The sequence below is a fragment of the Heterodontus francisci genome, chromosome 15, assembly GCF_036365525.1.
Source record: "Heterodontus francisci isolate sHetFra1 chromosome 15, sHetFra1.hap1, whole genome shotgun sequence".
Lineage (NCBI taxonomy): Eukaryota > Metazoa > Chordata > Chondrichthyes > Heterodontiformes > Heterodontidae > Heterodontus > Heterodontus francisci.
Window position 1 is genome coordinate 64,744,545 of NC_090385.1, and position 16,739 is coordinate 64,761,283.

General features: G+C 42.6%; 1 protein-coding gene across 1 annotated transcript in view; it reads right to left on the reverse strand.

Annotated features, from left to right (window-relative positions):
- Positions 1-5,342: 5,342 nt before the first annotated feature.
- pof1b (POF1B actin binding protein) overlaps positions 5,343-16,739 on the reverse strand; it is a 129,626-nt gene continuing 118,229 nt past the window's right edge. Inside the window, exons 15-16 of the mRNA XM_068047997.1 lie at positions 7,215-7,323; positions 5,343-6,970 (exon numbers count right to left, since the gene is read on the reverse strand). Coding sequence (XP_067904098.1) covers positions 7,221-7,323 — 103 coding nt within the window. The 3' untranslated portion in view covers positions 5,343-6,970; positions 7,215-7,220. The remainder of the gene's footprint in view (positions 6,971-7,214; positions 7,324-16,739) is intronic.

Consider the following 16,739-nt stretch of genomic DNA (forward strand, 5'->3'; position numbering starts at 1 on the left):
AAGTGAACAAGGATTCGCCAAGGAGGAGCTAAAAACACAGTGTGTTTAAAATTAAATCCTGTTATGGAAAGACCAGATGGAAGGCTGAAAGGGAACCCTAGACCTCTTTTTCACCTAGTCGTAAGATTATCTAGTTATCTTGTGAAGATTGCAGCACTCAGGGAGAAAATTGTAGTAATGCCAGTAAGAGTTGAAATTTGCAGGATCTGTCATGGATTGTTGTCAAAGTAAATCACTTGCCTTACACCTAATTCAATTAGACTGAGTGAAATTGGCTAAGCAAGTTTGCTCTTTCTATGAGTCCAAAAATTCAACATGCCTAGTCCACTGGCAGAAGTGTGGCAGAGCAGGCTCTAAGTATACCAATAGGTCCTAGACTTTATCACAAATTGAGGGGACAGGGTCATTTCTGTCATTAGTGGTTACTCCGTGTTTGTACGAGTTCATTAGAGATGCCCATGCCAATCTGGAGCACCACAAAGCTGATCCTCATAACTTTTTCGACCGAAGATTATATCAGATTTCAAAAATTCAGTTCCTAAGTAAGTTCCGTTCCTTTCATTGTAAAAAATAGTCCCACCCCACTTCCAGTCCCCAATTACAGATCTGCCCCCTCTCTGCCATTAGCTCCAACTGGAATTTGAAGGTCCATATGCTGATTATATGTTTCTAGGCCTCCATCTGTTCTTAGTTCCATCTAGTCCTTGGAGGATAATAACCAGCAAAATAATTGGACTAGCCTTGCAGCTGATGTGCTGCCTCATTTAGATATTCCTGTGGAGGATTTTAGAATGCCTCATTCTTTCAAAGTTCTGTTACCAGTACTTTAAAAATTGTCAAATTTTGACCAATAATTTTAAAAAGGTTATTGTCCGGTATTGTTTCTTTTACTCTGTGCATTCGCTGTCATCAGATTTGTAAAGAACAAATCCTTCATTCTTTCACTCTCACTTTTGCTGTCACACAGGTAGTGCTTTTTGTCAGGGTCCAGATGTATTTAATATTTGCATTTAGAAATTGTTTTGTTCTGTACTATATGTAGTTGCATTGAATGAAATTGGCATGATGCAGACTAGATACTTGTAGACTTGTCCTAATTTGCATACCGGCATGACTTAGTCAATATCAATCATACATTGCTTACTTCCAAATGCTTCTTAGGCATTCTCCACTGGAATAGTGCTGACCTTACACACCTGTTCACTGTTTTTCTCCCAGGAGTATGATGAATATTTTATTTGGGAATTCACATTTATTTTGTTGTTAAATACTGCTGATGCTGAAAATACTTTTGCAAGGAAAGATTCACTCTGCAGTTACCTTGTTAACTGTGCCCTTATAACTTCTTGCTGACTTTCTCAATGAATAACTTACTGTGATGAAGAGTAAATCTTTAGGAAGCAAGGCCTAAATTTATAATGTTGGTATTTAATCTTGCATAGTTAAGTGTTACTTTGATCGCATACTAACATACATCTAAATAGCACCAGTTACTGAAATACATTTACTTCAGAATGTGCATGTTTTCCAAATGATGCAAAAATAGCAGCTAATTTTTGAGGAATGTTGAAAAAGGGCAAGTTTGGTAACTACAGCATTCGACTCGACCTGGAGAATTTCCATTTCAATTCTATTCTTAACATGCATTCATGCTTAGACTTCCTTATCAGGTGCATTAGACTGGGTTAGCTTGTAAAGGGATAGGCAAAACTATGGCTGAAGGAATTTCCCTTCCACCACTTAGGTACGTAGTTGTGCTGTAAGCTCCACATGTTTTCAAATGATGCCCCTTTATCCTCAAGTGGTGCTTCTCCACTTCAAACTCAGCCATCATACCTTTATAGCTTTTGCCTATACCTGCTGTTGTATTCCTGTGCTGTTTATCTCAGTCAGATTGTCGAGGTGTCTAACTGACAGGATGTACTGCATTCAGCTATGCCTTGCTTATCAGCAACAAAAGTTCATTTGCAGCCTAACCAAACATGGGAGTGGCAAAGTTAACCTGTGAACCACTGTTAGGGAGACAGATATAAGAATGAAAGCATTGAGACATGCACAACTGACTGTACAATGTTTATGGTGAGTGGATAGTTTCACTTGTCCCTTTAAGAAATCTTCAGAGGTCTAGTTCTCTTATTCGTCTCTTTAATTTTTCCAAAATTTAAAGTTATTTTCACTAAATGCTTATTATATGCCTCCATTGTATCAGATATTTTGCTTTGAATAATGATATGGAATATTCAAAAGAAAAGTATGTTTACTGGCTGTGGGATTAGTTACAGTCTAGACCTGAAAAACTATCACTTTCAACTTTAGCTACATCTTCCATTTACTTTACAGCAAGGGCTGAAGAGGCAGCTTGGTGATCCTGTCTGTTTGACATTCTGGGCTGAATTGACAGACCCTCCCCCCCACCCCGACATAGGGGGTCATGATGGTGGGAGGCCAGAAAATGCCTCCAGGAGAGGTCCGCCACGGACTTCGACGCCGGGAAGGCTTGGTCCGATATTGCCGGTGGCGGCGAGGCCTTGTGGCGGCTCCTCCCCCGCCGCGACAGGAGCCCAATTTAAATGTGTAAAGTAATTTAAATAAACAAATAAATTACCTTTACGCTCCTGCCGTCTCTCCCGGTGACCAGCACTCCTGCGCCTTCGGATCCCCGTACGGTGGTCCAAGGCAGAACACTGATGGGGAGGGGGAGCTGGTACGTTCCTCTGTGCAGAGGTGTGGGGGGAGCGGGGTCACAGTCATCTCATTGGTGTAGGGGATGGTGGGATTGGGTAAAGTTGATGCACTTTGTGGGAGGGGGAGGGCGGGGAGAAGGTCAGGTGCACAAGGTAAGTGTTTTTGGGGGGGGGGGAAGAGAGGACAAGTAATTAATTTTATGGTTATTGGGGTGGGTGGGAGAGAGGCAACGTAAATTTATTTAATTTTTTAAAAGCAATGTTTCTTTAAAAATTTAATTTGAATGGCAGAGCTCGAAGTCCTTTAAAAATGGCGTCACCACCTGTGCAAAGGGAACTGATGCCATTGCCGGGGATGAGCACCCCACCCCCCCTCCATGTCATCTGGGGGGAGGGGCCGGTCCGCCCCAGCTATTTAAGTAAGCCGTGACGTGCGGCCCCCGCAGGCGGACCACTATTGCTTTTGCTTGCTGCTGGCAGCGGGACTATAAATTTCAGCCCTCTGAGTGTGGACCTTTCATCATAGTTCTGGGGGATGGGGTCAATGCCCTTGGTGTTGTCCTGTCTTTTCTCCTTTCCAGGACTTCTTTTAAACCAGATTTTATCTCCGGGTCTTGGTGCTCATTTTCCAATTTCACTAATTTCTTCACCTTTAACTTGATTGGATCTCTCACTGTTTCAGTTCTTTGTATATTCTGAGTTGTTAAAAATATCTTTGCTACCCTCACTGAGATGCCAACTTTCCTTTTAAACAGGTTTCAGGTCATTAAACTCAGTAACTTCCTTTGTATGACGGCAGTATCTGTAGTTCTTCCCTCGAGTTCTGAAAAAGGGTTCCACTCAAAACATTAATTTGTCTCGCCTCTAAACAGACTGACCTCCTGTGCATTTCAAACATTTTCAACATGAGTTTTTCCTTTGAGTCCAGAAGTCTGAAAGGTGCCTAATTCTTAAGGAAGAGCATATCATCCTTTGGGCATTTTACAGCCTTCCGGACTCAACACTGAGTTTAACAATTTTAGATCATAACTTCTGCCCTCATTTTTTTGGATGGCAGCTGTTTGTGATGATTCTGCTATTCCCATTTACACCTCCTGTAGAACTATCTTTTGTTTCTTGTTCTACTACCATCCTCTTTTGTCTTACACCATCACCCCATTGATATTTAATCACTCTTGCCTTCCACCCTTCATAAACCTTCCCTTTTGTTCTTCCCCCACTTCCCTGCCTCTGTACCTGTAATATCCCTAATTTTTTACAGTTCTGACATCGACTTGAAACATTAACTCTATTTCTCCTTTCACAGATGCTGCCTTGCCTGTTGAGTATTTCAGCATTTCCTGTTTCCCTTTTGAGATTTTCAGCATCTGCAAAATTTTGCTTCTGTGTTAGTATTTAATTCTCTGTCACTTCTCTTCCAGGAATGCCCACTCTGACGTCGGCCTCCTACACTGTTCCAATGAAGCTCAAAGAATAAAACCTCATCTTTTGGTTTAGGCACTTTACAACCTTCTGGACTCAACACTGCTCAAAAACTTCAGATCATAACTTCTGCCCTCATTCTTTTGGACAGTGGCTATTGGTGATGATCCTGCTACTCTCAGTTACACCTCCTGTAGAAACATTTTTTACTTGTTCCATTACCATCCTCTTTGCTTTGGACTATCATCTGTTCTGTCATTTATCTCTCCTGATTTCCAGCTTTCACGGACTTTTCTTTTTTCTCCCCTCCCTGCACAGTGGTGCAATGGTTAGCACCACAGCCTCACAGCTCCAGCGACCTGGGTTCAGTTCTGGGTATTGTCTGTGTGGAGTTTGCAAGTTCTCCCTGTGACCGCGTGGGTTTCTGCTGGGTGCTCCGGTTACCTCCCACAGCCAAAGACTTGCAAGTTGATAGGTAAATTGGCCATTGTTAATTGTCCCTCGTATAGGTAGGGGGAAGGTGGGGATGTAAGGGAATATGGGATTAATGTAGAATTAGTATCATTGGGTGGTTGTTGGTCGGCACAGACTCAGTGGACCGAAGGGCCTGTTTCAGTGCTGCATCTCTCTATGATTCTACCCCACCTTCCCAGCCTCCGTATTTGCTTAAAACCTATTACATCTCCAACTTTACAGTTCTGTGAAAATGTCATCAATCCCAAACATTAACTCTGTTTCTCTCTCCACAGATGCTGCCAGACCTGCTGACAGTTTCCAACAATTTCCCCTTTAATTGTGCATTTATTGATTAAATAGATGGTTCACCAAGAAAATTGTGATGAGGCTGAATGCTGTCATGTCTGTCAGCTAGAAATAGCCATGAAACACCAGATTGTAGATTCATACAATCATACAGCACACAAAGAGGCCATTTGACCCATCTTTGAAAGAGTTGTCCAATTAGTCTCTTTCCAAAAGCCCTATAAATTCTTTAAGTATATATCCATATATACGTCTGTGAGTAGCATTAGAATAGCAATTTAGAATTGTATTTTGCAATCAGTTCCAAATTACAGGTACAAGTAGGACTAAACATAGCAACTTCAGATGTGCTTTAGCAGCTAGCCTTAGTTCATTTGGCAGTAGTACAATGGTGAATGCATTGGCTGCCACACCTAAACTCAGTGTAAAAACGCATAGCCACAGAAAAAAATAATAGTGAGTCAAAAGGCAGTTTTCTATCTTAACATTTTTATTTTCTGAATTCCACAGACACATTTAGCTTCATACAGTAGCTTTGGTTACTTGCTAATTGGTGAGGCAGCTTGGAAAAGCATCCAAGAACATAATTGGAAGAATGACCAAGCGAAAAAGGAATTCATCTATTTATATTAACTCAGAACAGAGGGTTATATTTCTCTCTTAATAAATTGTACAACACTCCAAGAGGGAATAATGAGCTAGATTTATACAATTGGCTAATGAACCTGGGTGGTATATTATTTAGATAATACAGCCTGAGCCTCATTATCCATCAAGTCATCCTTCATCCCCAATACTAGAAAATTAACAATCTACTTCTGATATTTCAAAGTTACTTTTTGCACTAAAAATAAATGTATGAATTAAGACTAGACTGCATGCAGAATATAATGAAGGGTAAACATAATATCCATTTTACACTTTCATGCTCAGTTTGATTCTCAGATCATTAAAATTTGCATCAGAGTAGTTTCACTCATGATAAATAATTGTTATTATAAACAACCATGGTGTTTTGACAAATTGATGATAGCTTCTAGTCTTGGCAACAGTAGGACGGTTGAAATCATCCTGGATATTGTATACTAAGATGCATGAATTTTCAGAGAGCATTGTTTAGTCCTTAATTGGCATAAATGTCACTTTCTTAAATATAAATAGAATTTAGTTAATCTGAATAATTTTTCTCTGGGTCACCAAGAAATTCTATACATTTTTTAGAATCTATTTCTAAGGTCAACAAACCTCAGTCACACATAACAATCCTCGTTTTACCAGAATTCTTAACCAAAAGTGCCAAACTTCTCTGAACTATTTTGAATAGTCAAAACTCCTTCAGAACAAATCATCCATTTTTATAAAACAACTGATCAGTCATGGGCAATGCTTCTGTTCTGTTCTTTTACCTATCATTGTTTTGATTTCCATGAAAAAGGAATTATCACAAATGAAAAGCTGTTGCAGTGTCACTTCCAAATCAGTGTTGTCCAATAGAAATTTGTGACTAGCTACATGCACTAATTTTAGTAGAAAACACCTAACATACACTTATAAAATACAGGTAGTTAACAAACATTTACCACCATTCAGAAACCGAATCTAATCTTTTGTGTATTTGTTTATAAAATGGTAGAAGGACAAGTGTATGCCTTGCATACCAAATTATGATGTCTGTTGCTCATTTTTATTTACTAATCAGAAATACAGTTAGCCACATGACTAGTGGCTCATATATTGGACAACATTGTTCTAATTTATGCCCGACCACTTTGTTTCTTACTACAGTTTACATGCTTAAGTCTTTACACCATTCACCAAATTAATATTTAACCCCAGTATGAAATTTTATTTCATTCCTACATTGCAACATAAAAAGCAAAGCCCTCACACCCAAAACCTCAAACATTTCTAACAGCAGCAAAAATAAACTGACACCGACGCAGAAAAACCCATTCAGCGCATTTCAACTATTTTAACCTTTTACTTTCAGGGCAAAAGAAGCTATCAAAGAATGGAGAAAATGCTGGGTTACTTCTTTTTCAAATAGTAAACACTGGCTATTCGATGTATTCAATATGTCTTCAATTTCCTGAAAAGAATTCCTAATGTGAAAACAAAAGAAAAATGGATTGATGAAAAGCCATTTTGCAGAACAGTCCTTACATACTGTGCAAATATAAAACTAGGCATCTGCATTTTCAACATTAACATACTTAGTCACAACCACATTTCACTCATATTTTCCTCCTAAAAGCTTTCTAAGAAAGAATCACATAGTGCACCAGCATTTTGTGGGTCTTTAAAGGGTGAAAGAGCAAACTGAGGATAATGTGAGTATTAATGCACCTGTTTTTACAGTCTTCCACTCTTTTCAGTGAAAATAGACCGCATTTCTTTTGCAGATGAAGTAAGTTTATTGTCTTTCAAAAGGCCCAGTATTGGATAGTCAACGTATCTATATTAGAAAGAAAGGAAAAGTTATCCTTCAAGAGCCTGAGATTACAAATCACATCTTAAATGAAACAAACACTAAGGAATTGGGATAGCAATGATGTATTAAAATGTATATTCTTAGCTCTTGTTTTACGCAAACCTTGGTGGGTTCATTAGAAACATAAAGGGAGCTATTACTCTGGGTGCATATTTTTCACTGGTTGATGAGAAATATGCAGTAAATTTCCTTGATACTATCAAACTTTTCAGCGAGTAACTTAAGATAGAATAACCAAACTGTTCTTTGGGCCGTAATCATCTCATTATATACAGAAGGCGCAACATGGTGAGACATCTACTCATCTGCCTATTGCTATTAGCCTGTTTAATCCAATATTAACAACAGATTGCCATGCTGATTTGCTGAATCTTTTGGGACACTATACCACCCAAAAAAACAGAGACTCTGTGCTACCCATACATATCTCAGATCTTACTCGGAGACCAAAACTAATTTGAACTAATGGCACACGCTAATGTGCAGGCTTCAGGAAGTAAAAAAGTATTAGATAGCAGCTCGTGACTGAGTGCAGCTCGAAACAGAGTGTGAACTTGGGAATTTGGTGAGTGAGGGAATTCAGTGTCGTGAGGGAGGAGGTGCTTTTCAGACCTTTTACAAAAAAGGAGTGGACTGAGAGAGGGAACTGGGGATCAGCAGTGGGATGCGAGAACTGAAGCTCGGAAGCATTAATTAGATGAGCAGATAGAGGAGTAGTTGGTGAGTTTTAAGTTTCATTTCTCTCTAAACAGGGGGAGTAGTTTAAAATGATGCTGGGGAAATATAAGTATTGCATGAAATTTATAGCTTAACTCGTTAAACCACTTGATATAACTACTGATGATCATTGAGTGATATTTCTAAACTTAGTTAAATAAAACACAGTAAAGATGGCAGGGTAGGTGATGTGTTGCAGCTGTAGCATGTGGGAGCTGGTCGACACCAGTGTGATCCACTGCAACCACATCAGCTTGAGGAACGTCGACTCACAATTGATAAGCTGGAGTCTCGGCTTCAGGCACTGAGATGCATCAGGGAGGGGAAAGATACTTGGACACTTTGTTCCAGAAGGCAGCTAACCCCTTAAGCTAGGTACTTCAAATTTGGTCTGCAGTCAGGGACAGGAGGGTGTAACTGCGAGTCGGACAGTTAAGGGGATCCAGAGGTGGCACGAAGGAGCCTCAGCCCTTGCAATAGTCCAACAGATTCGAGGTTCCTGCAACTTGTATGGATAAGAGCTGGGGCTGCAGAGTGAATGAGCGAACTGACAATGGCACCGTGCTGCAGGGAGCCATTTAAGTTGGGAGAGTAAATAGGGGGCAGTATAGTTAGGGGGATAGACGTAGTTCTCTGCAGCTGAGAACGTGAGTCCAGAAGCTGTGTTGTCTGCCCGGTGCCAGGGTACGGGACAACTGCTCTGGGCTGGAGAGCAACTTGCAGTGGAAGGGGGAGGATCCAGTTGTCGTGTTCCACGTAGGTACCAATGACATAGATAGGACTAGGAAAGAGGTTCTGCTTAGGGATTATGAGCAGCTGGGGACTAAATTAAAAAAGCAGAACCACAAAGGTAATAATCTTTCGATTATCACCTGAGCCACAAGTGAATTGGCGTAGGGTAAATAAGATGAGAGAGTTGAATGTGTGACTCAAACATTGGTGTGGGAGAAATGGGCTTTGATTCATTGGGCACAGGCACCTGTACTGGGGAAAGTGGGAGCTGTACCATTGGGACGGTCTTAATCTGAACTGTGCTAGGACCAGTGTTCTGTCGAGTCGTATAACTAGGGCGGTAGAGAGGGCTTTAAACTAAGGGCTGGATTATATAGAGCCCTCGACGTAGGGATCTGGGGCAGGGGACGGGGGGCATGAAGATTGCCCCAGATGAGGCCCGCCATGGACCTCCAACCGGCAGGGCCCATCCCAATATTGCCGGCAGCGGTGAGGCCTCGTGGCAGCCCCTCCACTGCTCGGCGACAGGACTGTAATTTAAATATGTCAATAAATTAACCTGCCTGCATTAATGACTTTCCTGTCGTCTCCTGTGGTACCGCTGCGAACTTCATCCCAGTGGCTGGCAATGCCGCACATTGACCGGGGAAACGAGGCACAACATTTGTGGGGAGGGGGGAGAAAATAAGTTACTCAGTGTGGGCAGGAATGCAGTTAAATGAGCATCACAAATGTAGGGGATGGAATCGCGGCGGCTCTTTGGTGTGCGGGTCGTCATTTTTTCGCCTGCCGCCAAAATCAGCAGCGGGTCTATAGAATTCAGCCCTAAATTGTGAGGGGCGGGAGGGATCACATGAGAGGAGATGTGGTAAATTAAAGAGAAAGGACAAGGTAATAGAGAAGGGTAGTGATGTTGGTAATGATAATCAGAGTGTGGCAAGAAGGGACAGAGCGTACAAACTTAAGAGTTCACCAGCGGTTAAAGCCAGAGTTTGCAAGAATGGTAAAAAGACAGAAGTAAAGGCTCTGTATCTGAAAGCATATAGCATTAGTAACAAAACATATGAATTGATAGAACAAATAAAAATAAATATGTATGACCTGATAGCCATTTCAGAGGCATGGTTGCAAGGTGACCAAGGCTGAGACCTAAATATTCAAGGGTATTTGACATTTCGGAAGGACAGGAAGCTAGGAAAAGGTGGTGGGGAAGCTCTGTTAATTAAGGATGACATTAGTACTAGTAGTGAGAGATGACCTTAGTTTAGAAGATCAAGATGTAGAATCAGTTTGGGTAGAGTTAAGAAACAGCAAAGGTAAGAAGTCACTTGCAGGAGTAGTTTATAGGCCTCCTAACAGTAGCTACACTGTAGGTCAGAGTATACAGGAAGCAATAATGGGGGCTTTGTGAGAAAGGTACTGCAATAATCATGGGTGATTATAATCAGATAGATTGAACAAATCACATTGGCAAAGGTAGCCTGGAAGATGTGTTCACCATGTGTATTCAGGACAATTTCTTAGAGCAGTAAGTTCTAGTGCCAACTAGGGAGCAGGCTACTTTAGACCTGGTAATGTGCCATGATACGGGATTAATTAATGACCTCATAATGAAGGAGCCTCTAGGCAACAGTGATCATAATATGATTGAATTTCACATTCCATTTGAGGGTGAGAAGTGTGGGTCTTAAACTTAAATAAAGGCAATTATAAGGGTATGAAGACAGAGTTGGCTAAAGTGAACCGGGAAAATATGCTAAAAGATAGGGCAGTAGAGAAGCAGTGGCAGACATTTAAGGAGATATTTCATAACTCTCAGGAAGGATATATTCCATTGAGAAAGACCCTATGAGAAGGTGGCACCATCCATGGCTGACTAAGGAAGTTAAGGATATTATCAAATCGAAAGAAAAAGTGTACAATACTGAGACGATTAGTGCTAGCTCAGAAGATTGGACAGAATTTAGAAACCAGCAAAGAATGACTAAGAAAATGACAGAGAAATTAGAGTACAAGAGAAAGCTAGCTAGAAATATAAAAACAGACAGTAAGAGTTTCTACAAGTATTTAAAAAGGAAAAGAGTAACTTAAGTGAGTGTTGGTCCCTTAGAGGGTGAGACTGGGGAATTAATACTGGGAAACAAGGAAATAGTAGAGGGGTTGAATAGATATTTTGTGTCTGCCTTCACTGTAGAAGACACAAAACAAATCCCAACAATACTTAAAAGTCAAGAGGTAAAAGAGAGGGAGGAACTTAAAACAATCACAATAAATACTATTGTAGTACTAGGAAAACTAATGGGACTAAAGGCTGACAAGTCCCCTAGATCTGATGGCCTGCATCATAGGGTCTTAAAAGAAGTGCTGCAGAGATAGTAGATACATTGGATGTGATCTTTTAAAATTCCCTGGATTCTGGAAAGGTCCCAGCAGATTGGAAAGTTGCAACACCTCTATTCAAGACAGGTGGGAGACAGAAAGCAGAAAACTATAGGCCAGTTAGCCTAACATCTGTCATAGGGAATCCATTATTAAGGAGATAATAGGACATTTAGAAAATCATAATACAATCAGGCAGAGTCAACATTGTTTTGTGAAAGGGAAATTGTGTTTAACTAATTTATTAGAGCTCTTTGAGGAAGTAACAAGCAAGGTGGATTAAGGGGAACTTGTAGATGTGGTGTACTTGGATTTCTAAAAGGCATTTGATAAGATGCCACATCAAAGGTTTCTACACAAAATAAGAGTAACAAATTAGCATGGATAGAGGACTGATTAGCTAAGAGGGAGCACAGAGTAGAGATAAATGGGTCATTTTCGGGTTGGCAAGCTGTAACTAATGAGGTACCACAGGGACCAGTGCTGGGGCCTCAACTATTTACAATCTGTATCAGAGACTTGGATGAAGGGACTGAACGTATGGTAGTTAAATTTGCTGATGACACAAAGGTAGGTAGGAAAGTAAGTTGTCATGGGGACATAAAGGGCTGAATTTTACCAACACCCCAATGTCGGGGGTCGTGGTGGGGTGGGGGCAGCAAAATGTCTCCGGGTGAGGCCCGCCACGGGCCTCGACACCGGGAAGACTTGACCCCATATTGTCAGCGGCGGTCACTCAGCGACAGGACCGCCATTTCAACATGTTAATTAATTTAACTGAAGGAATTAATGACTTATCTGGTCCCGCGGCCGTCCCACTCCGATATTGCGGCACTGCCGCGCCATCCGATCTCCGACTAGTGGTGTAAGGCAGATCACTGGGGGGCGAGGGGGGAGCAGGTAGGTTTCTCTGCTTTCAATTACATGTTTTGTTTGTTCCTCTAATTTACTGAGGTGAATGACTGAAAAAATACGTAGGGCGAAATTGATTCGCACAGCGCCGCTACTTGCATGTCACCCCCAACCCCCCTGCAGCGTTTTTTATTGATATCAGGGCCTGACTGCACCCTTGAATTGACGTAAGTGTGTTTTATAAGAAATGGCTGTCTAATGGCCTTATTAAATCTTGAAATTAATTAAATGCTATAGAATTAACTCTCTCTAAGCAAACTGTTTCTGCTGACATGAGTAAGGTCTTTTCATCAGGCTGTTATCTAGTGAAGAGCATAACTCTAGGCACAGGACTTTGTGTAGGCTTTCCTGGATCTGATACGAAGGAGTCATATCCATATATCTAAAACAAACTGTGTGGAAGGAGGTTAACAAGATACAAGCGAAGGAATGACCTCATTGAGTATCTATTCCCCAATAACTGGACAATTGAATGGCAAGATGTAATTGGTCAAGTGATTGGCATGAGGTATCCACCTGTCCCCAAAAAAATATAGTTCATGAACGAGTAGCCGAGGAAGGAAAAGACACCTTGGATAGGGGCAAAGCTCCTGAGGTGCATCCATGCTAGCTTTGGTTTAACACTTCTAGCCAGCTCGAGAGGGAACCGAGGAAGAGATCACTACCATGAACTACAGCGATCAAACCACCTCGCCTCCTCCATCTGCGCATCCGATCTGGGATCAGTAAACTGTCCTTATCTGTTAGGGGTCATATGTCTACTTATTCTGATTATATATTGTATATGAACTATTGCACTGTTGCTTCTCAATAAACTGCTCTAAACTGCTTGTAACTCGAGTCTTTTGAGTAATCTGTGACCCCTGATCCAATGTTACACATAGCACCATATTTCTACCCCATGCTGTTTAAAAAGAAAAAAACACTGCATCCAATATAATGGGACAGTAGATTGAAGAAGTATAGTGAATCTTTTCCTTCCCTGCATCAGTTACAAACAACAACAACTTGCATTTATATAGTGCCCTTATCATCGCAAAACCAAGGAGCTTAACAAACATTTTTGACACCGAGCTGTAGGAGGAGGTATTAGGACAGATGACCAAAAGCTTTGTCAAATAGTTAAGTATTAAGGAGCATCTTAAAGGAGGAAAGAGAGGCAGAGATGTTTAACGAGGGAATTCCAGAGTTTTGGATCAAGGCAGCTGAAAGCACCGCCACTAGTGGTGGAGCAATTAAAATCGAGGATGCGTAAGAGGTCAGAGTTGGAGCAATGCAGAGATCTCAAAGGCTTGTAGGATGTTGCACAGACAAGCAGGGGAGAGGCCATGGTGGGATTTGAAAACAAGGATAAGAATTTTATATTTGTAACGTCAGACCATGAGCCAATGTAGGTCAGCAAACACAGGGATTATGGATGAATGAAACTTGGAGCAAGTTAAGATATAGGCCACAGATATTTAGATGAGCTCAAGTTTATATAGTAAAACATCCCAAGATGCTTCACAAAACATTATCAAACAAAATGTGACACTAAGCCACACAAGGAGATATCAGAACAGATGACCAAAAGCTTTGTTAAAGAGGCCAGTTTTAAGCAGCATCTTTGAGAAGAAGAAAGGTGGAGAGGTTTAGAAAGGGAATTCCACAGTTAGGGCCTCAGCAGCTGAAAGCACAGCCACCAATGCTAGGGTGATTAAGCTCAGGATGCACAAGAGGCAAGGATTGGAGGAGTGCAGAGATCTCAGGGTTTTAGGATTGATGGACGTTACAGAGACAGGGAGGGGTGAGGCAATGGGGTATTTGAAAAAAAGGATGATGAAAATTTTAACACTGAGGCATTGCTGAACTGGGAGCCAATGTAGGTCAGCAAGAACATGTGTGATAGGTGAGTGGGACTTGGTGCGAGTCAACTGTTCTGCAGTGAAGTACTTCTGTAAAACTTATCAAGCAAGGCTCAAGAAATGATTCAGCCAAAGCCAGTGTTAATATAAAATCCTACAGACAGGCACTACACATTCTTTTGATATAATATTCAACTAGTATGAACACAACATTTGTTTGCTACTTAGTTTCTGGTGGACTTCCAATCGAATTCAGACCACCAAAGCTACTAAGTATCATCACCTCATTCTATGACAATATGAAAGGCACAATTTAGCATAGCGGTGCCTCATCAGACCCCTTTCCTATTCTGAGTGGGGTGAAACAGGGCTGTGTTCTCACTTACACTTTTTGGGATCTTCTTCTCATTGCAGCTCTCACATGCGTTCAAGTCCTCAGAAGAAGGAATTTTCCTCCACACAAGATCAGATGGCAGGTTGTTTAACCTTGCCCGTCTCAGAGCGAAGATCAAAGTACGGAAGGTCCTCATCAGGGAACTCCTCTTTGCTGACGATGCTGCATTAACATCCCACACAGAAGAGTGTCTGCAGAGACTCATCGACAGGATTGCGGCTGCCTGCAACGAATTTAGCCTAACCATCAGCCTCAAGAAAACGAACATCATGGGGCAGGACGTCAGAAATGCTCCATCCATCAATATCGGCGATTACGCTCTGGAAGTGGTTCAAGAGTTCACCTACCTAGGCTCATCTATCACCAGTAACCTGTCTCTAGATGCAGAAATCAACAAGCGCATGGGAAAGGCTTCCACTGCTATGTCCAGACTGGCCAATAGAGTGTGGGAAAATGACATACTGACATGGAACACAAAAGTCTGAGTGTATCAGGCCTGTGTCCTCAGTATGGTAGCGAGGCCTGGACAACGTATGTCAGCCAAGAACGACGTCTCAATGCATTCCATCTTCGCTGCCTCCGGAGAATCCTTGGCACCAGGTGGCAGGACCGTATCTCCAATACAGAAGTCTCAAGGCAGCCAACATCCCCAGCATATACACCCTACTGAGTCATCGGCGCTTTAGATGGTTTGGCCATGTGAGCTGCAAGGAAGATGGCAGGATCCCCAAGGACACATTGTACAATGAGCTCGCCACTGGTATCAGACCTACCGGCCGTCCGTGTCTCCGCTTTAAAGATGTCTGCAAACGCGACATGAAGTCCTGTGACATTGATCACAAGTCGTGGGAGTCAGTTGCCAGTGATCGCCAGAGCTGGCGGACAGCCATAAAGGCGGGACTAAAGTGTGGCAAGTCAAAGAGACTTAGCAGTTGACAGGAAAAAAGACAGCTGTGCAAGGAGAGAGCCAACTGTGTAACAGCCCCGACAACCAATTTTATCTGCAGCGCCTGTGGAAGAGTCTGTCACACTAGAATTGGCCTTTATAGCCACTCCAGGCACTGCTTCACAAACCACTGACCACCTCCAGGTGCTTACCCATTGTCTCTCGAGACAAGGAGGCCAAAGAAGAAGTAGTTTGGGTTATTTATACATCAGCAACAAAGCCTGGTCAATACAATATCCCATGGGTCCTTCATATGATACCTTTTGCATTAATTTGATCAAAGTGATTTCTGATAACGCTGCGGCCCGCTGATGTCATCAGAGTGCGTCAAGCTGCGCACATGCGCAGCTACATTTTGCCAGGACTAAGTAGCGCATACGCAGGAAGACGTCAACGTGCAGCACTAACATCATTGCATATCCGCACCTGGTCCATCTTCGCGCATGCGCAATAAAGCGTCATTGGGCATCCAGTCCCCCCACTCGGCTGGAGGAAGCGGCTGAATGGGAGACTGTGAGGCTGGAGCTCTCCTCCCCCTCAGACGCTCGATCCGGACCCCGCTGCTCCCCGGCACCCCACTCCCCTGGCCGATTGTTCCACGCTCCTCGCTTCGCCACTCCGCTCACTCACTCCCCGCTTCCCCACCCCCCACCCTGCCCCCCCCCCCAAGTGCTAGCTCCATGCTGCATCACTTCCCTCCTCTTGGCCACTCGCTCCTATGTCGCCCCGTCACCCCTTGCTTCTTCGGGCGGCACGTTGCGACCAATCAAATGTGGGAGCGAATGGGCGAGAGGAGGGAAGTGGTGCGGCTTAGAGTTAGCAGCTGGGAGGGTGGTGAAGTGTGGAGCGAGCAACGGGAGAGGGGAACAATCGCTCAGGGGAGACAGGGGGAGCAGGGGGGAAGCGGCCGGTGGGGAGAGGGAGAAAGCAAGTTGCCAAGGGGGTGGGGGGGGGGGGGGGGGGTGGGGGAGAGCGGCATTCGGGGGGAGCGAGAGGCTGTGTTCGGGTGAAATCAGTCCTGGTCAGTCATATAATCGAATCACATTAAAGAATTGGCAGCACATGTTATACCCGGCCCAATTTCCAATGGAAATGCAATCATAAAATTCCTTTTGCATTTAATGGGATTACTGGAATACTAAATGGATCTAAGGATTACAGTTAGTAACCTATAACTACATAATAGCATATTATTGGGCTTCCATCCAACTTAATGTAAGGTTAGTTTGCGAAAATGATCTAACCGTAAGCATTTCCTGTGATAAATTGAGCAGCGCCATCTTTAATCATGGCAGCTGCCTGAACGTCGCAGACAATGACGTTCCAGTTGAAGAGCCTGCATTTGCGCAAGTGCAAGTACTGCACCACCTAGTGGTTGCGTTGTCAGCAAACGCAGCCTAATTTGATTGCTGTGACAATTTGTGTCAGCGATTTTTTTGTAATTTCCCAGGTCATA